The 12879-nt window shown below is 44.3% G+C and overlaps 1 protein-coding gene across 6 annotated transcripts in view; it reads left to right on the top strand.

Annotated features, from left to right (window-relative positions):
• The window catches only part of LOC122563194 (amyloid-beta A4 precursor protein-binding family A member 1-like), a 200554-nt gene that overhangs the window by 103989 nt on the left and 83686 nt on the right, over positions 1 to 12879 (top strand). For all 6 annotated transcript variants that reach the window (XM_043716738.1, XM_043716774.1, XM_043716757.1 and 3 more), the window contains exon 2: positions 6502 to 7681. In XM_043716738.1, coding sequence (XP_043572673.1) covers positions 6557 to 7681 — 1125 coding nt within the window. In that variant the 5' untranslated portion in view covers positions 6502 to 6556. The remainder of the gene's footprint in view (positions 1 to 6501; positions 7682 to 12879) is intronic.

Here is a 12879-nt window from a genome sequence, read left to right on the forward strand (position 1 = left end):
ACCTTTGACTCCACTCCAAGGAGTTTGTTTAACAACACTCCCCAATACCTCACCATTAAGTGTACAAGTCCTCTCCAGATTTGCCTTTCCAAAATGCAGCATCTGACATTTATCTAAATTAAACTCCACTTGCCACTCCTCAGCCCATTAGTTAATCCGATCAAGATCCCATTGCACTCTGAGTGTTGAGGAAATTATCAAGTCTCATACTTAGATTCTTGTTTCAAGAAATTCTCATGAATTCGTGGAGAGGCTGCTACACTCTTCACTGTCTCACAGCACTCTCTCCAGCTGAACAGTTGGCCCATATTTATACAATGATACAAACAATTTTGCTTACTTCCACACTTCATCTTTGTTCTTTGATGTTGCTCAAGGACAGAGAAAGTAACAAGTTCAAGGTGCACTCCCTATGTTTCAAACTATAGTTACGCAACCTCAGTTGTTATCTGGAGCAGTGTTTTCCACTACAGACGTAAGCCTGAGAGCCAAGATACCTTTTACCTTGGTCAAGTGTACTATTATGTAGCAGTATGCTACATTCTTACTACTTCCACACTGGAGGTAACCTTCTTCATTGTTGACTGTTGACTACACCTCCAATTTTGGTATCATTGGCAAGATTACTAACTATACCTCCTACATTCACATCTAAAATGTAAGTGACAAAAAGCAATGGACCCAGCACAGATCCTTGTGGCAGTCAACTGGTCACAGCCCTCCAGTCTGAAAAGCAACCCTCAACCACCACCCTCTGTCTTCTACCTTCAAGCCAGTTCTGTATCCAAATGGGTGGTTCTCCCCGTATTCCATGGGATCTAACCTTGCCGACCAGTCTACCATGAGGAACCTTGTCAAATACCTTACTGATAGATCCCATCCACCTCAATCCTCTTCATCAAGAAACTCAATTAAGTTATTGAGACAATTTCCACCACACAATTTCCACCACACAAAACCACTTTAAAAAATAGCTATGTTTAAGAAAAAAGAGAAAACAAAAAGCATCCTGGGGATCTAAAGCAAATTGGAGATCTTTGTTTTAGTTCACAGGCTAGAAATATTCACTATTCCTACTTACTAATCAGCCTCCTTCCCTGCACTTCCACCACACTGTGGCTGTGGTTTGTGATGTCTCTCTAGCACTGGCCTCGTGACAGGTCAGCCTTTCCTTTTATCATCTCCCACCCTGGAGAATTTATTTTCTGTAATAAACTCGAGTTAAAGTACATCAGTACCCAATTGCATCAAATTCCCACTTAAAACTAAATTTCCAAGCATATATACTCACTCAGACCCCTCCCCCACCCCATGCAAAATGAAATGGAGAGCCTTCGTGTTGGTAGTGTTGCAGCTTAGATTGGAAGAACAGTGGGAGGGTCTCTCATGTGTTTGGGCCAACAATCGTATTCAACCACCAATACTATGAAACACATTGTCAAATCATTCCCACTTTAGAGACTTGAGCTCATAGTCTAGGAAATACCATGTTTTGGAAGAGACTCCCTGTCTACCCAATCATGGATGGATGTTAAAGGTCTCCATTCACTCCAGATAGTTCTTCTATAATGGGATGGTTGTGTTCTTGTGCAACAATTTGTTAGAGAAAGATCACACTTTAGAAACAGCACTTAAAGTGTTGGTGATATAATCGCTTTACAGCCAACACACATTATAAAGGTTTGCGCTTTCGCAACAGTGTCCCAAATTCAGCAATTGCATTATAGCGAATTCACGTTAATGAAACGTGCATTATAGCAGAACAACATGTATTTTAAAGAAGAACAGAAGTGTTTTCCCCACTTGTCCTGGACAATGTTTACATCTTAACCAACCTTACTTTTGGAGGGGGTAAAACTACCTGATTATGCACTTCATTTTTGTTTTTGTGGGCTTATTAAATGCAATTAAAACTAAAAGTTTCTTTCATAATGACTGTGACTAGGCTTCATTAAGTAGTTGTGAATTACAGGGTCACATCTCTAAAATAATTCAAAATACATATACAGTAACTATCTCAAAAACAATGTAAAGAATGGGAGCGAGAGGAGGTCCTTCTGCCCATCAGTGCTGTTCCGTGGCCATATCATGGCTGATCTTCTACCTCAATTCTTCACACTGTCCCCGTACCCTTTAATTCCTGTGGTATACCAAACTCTTAATGATCTCTGACGTCAGTGTCATGACAGAGCATCCACAGGCGTCTAGGGTGGAGAATTCCAAAGATGCTTTGAATGAAGAAAATTCTTCTCATCTCAGTCCAAAATGAATAAACTTGTATTCTGAGGCTGTGCTTTCTTATTCTAGATTCTCCAGGTAGGGCAAACATCCTCCTGGTATCTGCTGTATCAAACCTTGTAAAAATTCTGTGCGTTTCAGTTGGATCAGCTCTCATTCCTTGAAACCCTGGAGAAAAGAAGCATCATCGACTCGATTTTTCCTTGAATGTCACTGACCTGCTGCTGAGAGAAAGTTAATTGCTTTTCATTTGAAGAGCTGCCGATTAAATTTGAAAATACCTCCTCATTTTGCTGCAGGATCCAATTGGGATATTAGCTCTGGTGGAGAGAGTGCAGAACAAACTTAACATTAGAACTAGGCCATTCAGATTGACTCCTTCGCACTAAGGAGAATGGAAATCTTTATCTCTCTTGTCTATAAAGCAAAGAAACTCAGGGTCAAATGGAAAATTTCAAAATGAAATTGATTGCTTTCATTAGGTTAAAAGAGTTCAAGAATTTTTTAAATGGATTTAAATAGCAATTTTCACTAATATCATATATCTCAAAGCATGATGTACAGTTTAATTTCTGAAGTGTAGTTATTGTTGTATTGTAGGAAACACAGCAGCCAATTAGCACACGACAAACTCCCAATAGTAGCAATGCGTTGACGACTGGGTCATCTACTGTTATGATGTTTGCATTGAAGGAGAAATAATCGCCAGGACATGGAGGAGAACAGCCTTGCTCCTTTTCACCCCTAGTGCTGTGGATATATTGAACTCACCTGATATGTCAGAGGGCAACTTTGGTTTAACATCTTATCTGAAAGTATGCACCTCTGACAGGGCAACAGCCCTTCAATACTCCATTGGCTTGCTAGCTTCAATTCCTATGCTGAAACTCTAGAGTCGGACTGGAACCTTGAAACCTGTAATTCAGACATGAGCATACTACCTGCTGAGCTACAGCTATGGAAACAAATTGTATCAGCAACAAGGCAGCCATGTTCTAAGCAAATGGTGCAATGGGCTGGAGGGGCTGATAGATCCATTCATGAACACTCATTCTCCCCCCCCATCTACCCTGCAGTAACCTTCTGGACAGTATTCCTGTGGGATAGCCTGAGTATTGGACACTGATGTGTTTTATTGCTGCAGTGAAGGCCCAGATTTCCTCAGCCATTATTAACGCCTCTCAAGGGTACTAAATTAGATTACTTACTTACTTACAGTGTGGAAACAGGCCCTTTGGCCCAACAAGTCCACACCGACTCTCCGAATAGCAACCCACCCAGACCCATTCCCCTACACCTAACACTACGGGCAATTTAGCATGGTCAATTCACCTGACCTGCACATTTTTGTACTGTGGGAGGAAACCGGAGCACCCGGAAGAAACCCACGCAGACACAGCGAGGATGTGCAAACTCCACACAGAGAGTTGCCTGAGGTGGGAATTGAACCCGGGTCTCTGGCGCTGTGAGGTAGCAGTGCTAACCGCTGTGCCACTGTACTACCATCCGAACCACATAGCAGGAAGAGGCAAGCCACTTCCTGACTATGAGTACTGCAACAGTTAGGATTTATTTCATAGCCTTGAATATTAAAACATCCCAAGATTCTTCACAGTAATGTTGCAAATCAAATTTTGATGCAGAGCTACTTGACAGAAGAGGTGGGCTAAAGCTTGGCCATAAGAGGTAGGTTTTTACAGAGCAGCTTAATGGAGGAAAATAAGACAGAGGTTGAGAGGTTCAGGCAGGGAGTTCCTCAGTTTACAGCTGAGGGAGCGACTTTCAATGGTGGAGTGATTTACGTTGGGATGAGGATGGTTGGGAACTAGGATAGTTTTGGGGTGGGATGAGGTTACAGAGATAAAGAGGGATGAGAGAATTTGAAATTGAGGATGAGAGATTTTAATACTCGAGGAAGTTGGTTTGACTTGAAGATAATGTCAGCTTTTGAGTCAAAGGATAATGGGTGAATGAAATTCACTGGGAGGAATGACAGGGACAGTCAAACATTGAAAGACCTTCATTTGGTGGAGGTTGGTAGTTGGGAGGCTAGGCAAAAGTGTTATGGCACTTCTTGGCCATTCATAGGATGCGTGTGTCACTGGTCAGACCAGCGTTTATTGCCCATCTCTAATTGCCTAGAGGGAAGTTACGAGTCAACCATATTGCTGTGGGCCTGGAGTCAATGTAAGCCAAGACCAGGTAAGGATGACAGTTTCCTTTCCTAAAGGACATTAGTGAACTAGGTGGGTTTTTCCAACAATTGACAACAGTTTCATGATCATTATTAGACTGTTAATCACATTTTTTAAAAAAATTGAATTCAAATTCTTCCATCTGCCATTGTGGGATTTGAACCCAGGTCCCCAGAACATTACCTGGGTCCCTGGATTAATGGTGTAGCGATAATACCACTGGGCCAACTTCTGCCCAATTAGAATTGAAATCTTTGTTTTTAATTCAGTGACTGGGACATCACTGAGAGAGTCGGTATTTATTACCCTTGGAAAATAACTGAGTGGCTCACTAGGCCATGTCAGGGGGCAATTAAGAGTCAACCACATTGCTGTCAATCTGGAGTGTGCATGAAGACCAGAACAGAAAAGTATGGCAGATTGGTTTCCCCAGAGGACTTTGGTGAACCAGATAAATTTTGCAACAGTCTGATTTTGGTACTGTTGAGATTATCACTGTTCTTTCTTTACCTTTCTCATTTTTGATTTGGAAAGTTGAGCTGAAATTGAGAATTGAACTTTGAGCAGCCCCTTGTTTTGGAAGTGACAGTATACAAATGGATGTTTGTTTATGAGAACTGGCCTGGAAAGATATTGTAGTTAGTTAGTTAGAATTAACATTGCAGATCTTTCAGCTCCAGGATGTGTTACGCTCAAGGGCCAGCAGCTGGTTGGATATTGCATTGGTCGATCAAGGGGAGGTTAGATCTAATCAGCCAACACACAGCTTGTGGAAAAATGAGAGAGAAGCCAGAAGCTGAACTGGGCTATGTGCTTGGAAACTGCTGGACTAGAAAAATGTGTTTGAGTTTTACTCTCTCTAGTTTTATATTCAGTTAAAGAATTATCGAATATTTTGAGAAAAGAATCCCAGTTTGTAAGAAAGAAGTGACGATGTGTTGGAGCTTGCAGGAAGCTGTTTGCATTGGCTGCTGTCTTCAGAATTTAAGCAAAATACAATCCCATGTGCCTGTAATATAACCCATCAGTCAAGGAATTTCCTAAAGGCTTTGTACTCTTTGTAGAAATAGTTAGCAAACTGGCTTGTTACAACTTCTTACTCTCTTTCTAGTTTATCCTTTAACTGTGTGGGTGTGGATGTGTGTGTGTGTGTGTGTGTCAATCAAAGAAGAGTAGCTTTAACTCATAAATACTAGTTAATTACCTTATTAGTTAGCTTTGCTTGACTAAAGTTACAATTTTAGTAATTTGTTAATTTCTGTCTAAGTCATAAATTTAGTGTCTGTAATTGGCTGTTCTTAAACTTTGAGGATCGTCAGCTGTGTTGTGAATTCAGTATCAGTGAGTCTCATATGGGCAGGCTAGCTATCCCTTTGTTGGAACAGTACTATTCTAGATTAATCGAATTAACAGGATATAAATCTCACAGATGACATGCTGGGAGTTGAACTCACATTTCCATAACATGAGCAAGGGCACATTACCACATTCATTATGCTATCGTACCTCATTGTCAAGGCTGGAGGTAAGAAAGCCATGTGTGAGGGTTTCAGCAGTCAGAGCACTGAGCTATGGGTGGATGTGGGCAAATGCAATGGAGGTGGAGGTAGGTTGTTTTAGTGATGGTGTTTTGAACGTAGTTTCAGATATCCCGACCAAGATTTGACCAGGAACCAACATCCAAAACCAGACCAATTGGTCATTGGCAACATTGCAGTGGACAAATCAGTTCCCATTAGATACTTTATTGGGGTGTGAAGCCTTCTGAGACAACAGAGGTGCTGAAAGGTACTCTAGAAATGCGAATCTTCCCTTTGAGAAAGAATGTATTAAAAAATATGATCAAAGTGTGCTGGAGTGGTTGGCTGATGAGGGAAATGGAGCTAAGCGAGGTGTTCATAGAATGAAACAGTGAAACACAACCCTAACTCTAACTTCAATGTTTGAAGTGAAGAAACGCTTAGGTCCATTGTGAGGTCTGTTGGAAAGAGCTGTAATGTTTGCTTTCCCTTCAACTGCACAACATTGACTTCCTTGCTTTTGTTTTGTCCCTTTCTGTGCATCCCAGGGAGAGCCGCCAGAGATGCTGCCAGTGTAGACGGACCAGCTCTGGGCATTCCGACATGAACAGACCAGAGGAGGCGCTGGAGACGGACGAGGAACCGGGGAGTGAGGACGTGAACGAGGCAGTGGAGGCTGATCTCCAGCACTCGGAGGAGGAGGAGGAGGCTGGTCGCCGCAGCAACAGCAAGCGAGGAGGACGGGCACGGCTGGCGGATGAGGAGGGCACCTTGGCCAGGTCCGCCAGCACCGAAAGCGGCTTCCACAACCACACGGACAGAGCCGAGGGCGACGTCATCTGCACGCACGGCGACCCCTACGGGTCCCGGGAGAGGCTGCAGGACAACGGAGAGGAGGACGAGCGTTCCTACGCCGTGCACTGCCGGCCGGAGGCAGAGGAGTACACGGAGAACGCCGAGTCGGAGCACGTGGAAGCTGCTGACAGCCGGACTCTCCCGAGCGTCCTGCACTTTGACATGGTGGACCGCGAAGGGCTTCTGGGCTCGGCCTACTCGGGGTACGTTTACAGCCACCACCCATTCCACCGCGGCGAGGACCAACAGTACGCCGAGCCTTACGACGACTATGCGGCACAGGAGCACGTTTACGAGGAAATCGGCGAGGCACCCGAACTGGACGGTGGGGAAACCCTCCGGCTGTACGAGCGAGAGAGGGAGGAGGCTGAGCACTACCGCAAGGAAGCCCTGGGGGCCAGGCTGCACCATTACGACGAACGGTCGGACAACGAGTCGGACAGCCCTGAGAAGGAGGCCGAGTTTGCTCCCTACCCTCGAATGGATAGCTACGAGCAAGAGGAGGACATTGACCAGATCGTGGCGGAAGTGAAGCAGAGCATGAGTTCCCAAAGCCTCGACCGGGGCTGTGAGGAAATGCCAGAAGCTGAACAGAACTCAGGCAGCGGGCAGGAGGCCGATGATGTCATGTCTGCGCTGAACTCCCGGTCTGTGTCTTCCACAGGCCTGGGAGAGTCTCTGAGGCATACCAGAGAACAAAGGGATGCCATTTCTTTAGCTATTAAGGACATCAAGGAAGCAATTGAAGAAGTAAAAACCCGAACCGTCCGATCACCTTACACTCCAGATGAGCCAGCAGAGCCCATCTGGGTTATGCGACAAGATATTAGCCCGACAGCAGAATGTGAGAACCAACTGGTGATGGAAGGAGACGTAAGTACCTGAAATCTCTGTGAAGGTTTTAGTTTGTCAACACTCCTTGAAGTACTTTGAATCTGGTTGTGCAACAAGTTGTAGTACCCGTAATAAAATTAGAAACTGCTGGATAATCTCTGGTTTCTGAAGAAGGGTCACTGGACCTGAAACATTAACTCTGATTGATCTCCGCAGACCTCCTGAGATTTTCCAGGAGTTTCTGTTTTTGTTTCAGATTTCCAGCATACGTAGTCCTTTCTGGGTTTTTTTTGCCAAGGTGTAGTACCGATGGGTTTTGATAAACTGTGCCACATTTATCTTATTTGGTATTCTCGTGATGACAATGAGACAAATCCTGAAGGGTAAAAATTTACTCACTATGAGTAAAAAGGGTCACTGGGCTCAGTTGGCCGTTTAAAAAAAATTGAGCACCAAGTCTTGCTCCTCAGTCTCCTCCTTTTGTCAGAAACCCCAGAGAGCAAGATACACCTCAGAGGGATCTAGGGAGGGGCTTCCAGGGCCTCAGAAGTCAGGCGGAGTATATTTAGGTAAAACAATTAAAACTGAGGCTGTGTTGGAGAGCAGAGAGAACCTGGAAGATGATGGGTCTGGAGGGGGTAGAGAGAGATAGGGAATGGTGAGACCAGGAAGGTATTTAAATAATTGAATGATGCTGTTAAAATGGAACTGTTGCTAGGCTGTGAGCGACCGAAGATCAGCAAGTACAAGGGAGGTGGGTGAGCAGATGTGATGCAAGTCAGGACAAATGGCAACCACGTTACCCACAATGGAATCCCACAAACAACAGAGAGACTTCCATCTGCAGTGAGAGTAAGCTCAGAGTTCAAATTCAGACTGGTGTTTCTGGATACACTTGTGTTTAAAGCGTGACAATTGAAAATATTAAAAGTTGCGTGCAAAGCACTGCTAAGGTCAATGGCAATGTACCAGTGACCCATTGAGCCAGCTGTAATCCACTGGGGAGCACTGTCACCTCAGAGCCAGAGTGTTGCTTCCTCTTCAGAGATTCGAGGATAAACCTAACTCTGAGGGGCAGCTGCAGTGCTGAGGCAACCCCATTATAGGTAAGACATTTAACTGCCCTCCCAGACGGGTGTAAAACATCCCATGACCACTACTTCGAAGAAAAACAAGGCGATCAATCTCCCAGGTGTCCGAGTCAACCTTCGATCACCATTCATAAAACGGATCAGAATTAAAATTAGCTTTGTTGTCACATGTACTCAAATGAGTACAGTGAAAAGTATACAAGTTGCCACTTACAGCGTCAACTTAGGTACAAAGGTACCTAGGTACAACCTCTTCAGTTACAAGGTCTTAGAAAATAGAGAAATAATGAGTCCAGCATTGCAGACATAAAGGTTCAGAACAGCAGGCTTCCAGCCCAGAGCACGCTGGCATCTAGCCTCCAGTCCACACTAGGCCTTGGCTCCAGCCTAGGCTGGGCTTCACCTTGAGGTCCTTCAGGTTGAGAAATCACTGTGGAATCACCTGAAGACTGGGAGACCACAGTGAGGCCATGCCAGGCCAAGACATCGCCATGCTGGGCTGAGACGATGCCACGCCTGGAAGCTGTCGGGGAGGGTCCGCTACACCAAGCCGGATCATTATCACACTGTATTTTGTGGGCTGTTGTTGTGTGCAACATGACTGCCGTGTTTCCTACATTACACCAGTGGTTGCTACAGTTCCAAAGTACTTTCTTGGCTGTAAAGCCATCATTGGTGCTACATAAATGCAATTTATTCCTTTTGGGGTAAAGCAGGCAGGATAAACCAGACATTGGCTAGTTAGCTGACACTTCTGGATTTTGTATGGCAAAAGTGTACTCAGGATGAAAGCAGCCTTCATTTTTGACTTCATATGCAAAAGTGCACAGGGCTAATCCACTAACCAGAGCACTGTCAATGAAAGTTCAGATGAAGATTGAACAAATGTTGGTGAGGCTAACCTGGAGGTGGCACTATAGTGCAGTATATCCTAGCAAGGTCCTATAGGTGAGTGACTGGCTTGAATTATAGCTATTGTTAATGAATTAATTCCTGCTCATGTCCTGCAGGCATTGTATTTGGAAGGACTGACATAAATGCTATCAGCAAGAGATGAATGCAAGATGAGGTTTAGGCTCAGGATAGTATTTTACAAAACGAGTGAATGAATATTAAAATTTAGACACGGGTGATTAAAATTTATGGGCTTTATTAATTTGAAGCACTGTTGAGCGCAGTCACGTTTTAAAACTCGTGGATAAGAATTCTTATCCTAAATTTTATGCAAAAGCTCAGCTTTTGGAATGGTCTGCTGACCTCAGTGATGTACCAACTGTATTACAGGAAGAAATTGATGTTGTAGAGATCGTAAGGAGGAGGTTAAATCTGTGACCGTAGTTATTGACTTCTCTGCTAATGGAAATGGGTCCTTCCTATCTACTCTATCTAGACCGTGTATAACTTTCACCACCTCTAGAAAATCCCCCAAAGACCCTCTATCCCATTGAAAACAGTCACAGGCACTGTGTTTCCTCATAGCTAACATTCTTACTTCCTGGTAACATCTCATAAATAGATAAATCCCCTGGACCCGATTAACTATATCCCACGACATTGTGGGAAGCTAGGGAAGAGATTGCTGGGTGTCTAGTGGAGATATTTATCTCATGGACAGCCATACATGAGGTTTTGGAAGACTAGATGGTCACTAATGTTGTGTCATTAGTTAAGAAAGGCTGCAAGAAAAAACCAGGGAACAAAAAACTGGTGAGCCTGACATCAGTGCTGGGTAAGTTGTTGGAAAGGATTTTGAGAGACAGGATCCACATTCAGTTGGAAAGGCAAGAACTGATTAGGGATAGCCAGCATGGCTTTGTGCATGGGAAATCCTGTCACACAAACAGGAAGATGATGATAAATGAAGGCAAAGCGATAAACGTTTCTCCATGGACGTTAGCAAGGCCTTTGACAAGGTTCTGCGTAGTAGCGTGGTTAGTAAGATTAGATCACATAGAATCCAGGGAGAGCTAGCCAATTGGATACTAATTGGCTTGATGGTAGGAGACAGATTGGTGGTAGAGGGTTGTTATGCAGACTGGAGGCCTGTGAACAGGGGTGTGCCGCAAGGATCAGTTCATTATTATATAAATGATTTGGATGAGAACAGAGGAGGCATGGTTAGTAAGTTAGTGGATGATGCCAAAATTGGCAATATAGTGGACAGTGAAGATGATTATCTAAGAGTTCACTCGGATCTTATCAACTGGGCCAGTGGCCGAGAATGGCGTATGGAATTTAATCCAGATAAATTCAAGGTGTTGCATTTTGTTAAGACAAACCAGGGCAGGACTTACTGAGTTAATGGTAGGGCCCTAGGCATGTTGGGATACAGAGAGTCCTAAGGGTGCAGTTACATAGTCTCTTGAAAGTGGTGTCACTGGTGGACAGGGTGGTGAAGAAGGACTTGGCACACTTGTCTTCATTGGTCAGAACACTGAGTACAGGAGTTAAAATGTCATGTTACAGCTGTACAAGACATTGGTAAGGCCACATTTGGGGGACTGTGTACAGTTCTGGTCACCTTGCTATAGGAAGCATGTTATTAAATTGGAAAGAGTGCAAAAAGGTAGTACAGGAAGTTACTGAGATGAGAGGGTTTGAGCCATAAGGAGTGGCGAGATAGGCTGAGATGTGTTTTCCTGGAGCATAGGAGGCTGAGGGGGCGACCTTCCAGAGGTGTATAAAATAATGGGGTCATAGATAAGGTGAATAGCCAGGTCTTTTCCCCAAGGTAGCAGAGTCCAAAACTAGGGTGACAGGGGAAAGATTTAAAAATACATCTAAGGGGCAACATTTTCACATAGAGTGATGTGTATATGGAATGAGCTGTTGGAGGAAGTGGTAGAGGCCAGTACAAATACAACACTTAGAGTCACAGAGATGCACAGCACGGAAACAAACCAACTTACCCACACCGACCAGATATTCTAAATTAATCTAGTCCCACCTGCCAGCACCCGGTCCACATCCGTCCAAACCCTTCCTACTCATATACCCATCCAAATGCCTCTTAAATGTTGCAATTGTACCAGCCTCCATCACTTCCTCTGGCAGCTCATTCCATACATGTACCGCCCTCTGTGTGAAAAAGTTGCCCCTTAGGTCCCTTTTATATCTTTCCCCTCTCACCCTAAACCTATGCCCTCTAGTTCTGGACTCCCCGATCCCAGGGAAAAGACCTTGTCTATTTACCCTATCCATGCCTCTCATGATTTTATAAACCTCTCTAAGGTCACCCCTCAGTCTCCGAAGCTCCAGGGAAAACAGCCCCAGACTATTCAACCTCTCCCCATAGCTCAAATCCTCCAACCCTGACAATATCCTTGTAAATCTTTTCTGAACCCTTTCAAGTTTCACAACATTCTTCCTGTAGCAGGGAGACCAGAATTGAACACAGTATTCCAACAGTGGCCTAACCAATGAACTGTAGAGCACAACATGACCTCCCAACTCCTGTACTCAATGTTCTGTCCAATAAAAGCAAGCCTACCAAATGCCTTCTTCACTATCCTATCTACCTGTGACTTTATTTTCAAGGAACAATGAACCTGCACACCAAGATCTCTTTGTTCAGCAACACTCCCCAGGACCTTACCATTAACTCTATAAGTCCTGCCCTGATTTATCTTTCCAAAATGCAGCACTTCACATTTATCTAAATTAAACTCCAATGCAGCACTTCACATTTATCTAAATTAAACTCCATCTGCCACTCCTCAGCTCATTGGCCCATTTGATCAAGATCTGTTGTGGTTCTGTTCGCCTAGCTGGGAATTTGTGTTGCAGACATTTTGTCCCCTGTCTAGGTGACATCCTCAGTGCTTGGGAGCCTCCTGTGAAGCGCTTCTGTGATCTTTCCTCCGGCATTTGTAGTGGTTTGTCTCTGCCGCTTCCGGTTGTCAGTCCCAGCTGTCCATTGCAGAGGCCGGTATATTGGGTTCAGGTCGATGTGCTTGTTGATTTGAATCAGTGGATGAGTGCCATGCCTCTAGGAATTCCCTGGCTGTTCTCTGTTTGGCCTGTCCTATAGTAGTAGTGTTGTCCCAGTCGAATTCATGTTGCTTGTCATCTGCGTGTGTGGCTACTAAGGATAGCTGGTCGTGTCGTTTCGTGGCTAGTTGGTGTTCATGGATGCGGATCGTTAGC

Source organism: Chiloscyllium plagiosum, chromosome 2 (genome assembly GCF_004010195.1).
Source record: "Chiloscyllium plagiosum isolate BGI_BamShark_2017 chromosome 2, ASM401019v2, whole genome shotgun sequence".
Classification (NCBI taxonomy): domain Eukaryota; kingdom Metazoa; phylum Chordata; class Chondrichthyes; order Orectolobiformes; family Hemiscylliidae; genus Chiloscyllium; species Chiloscyllium plagiosum.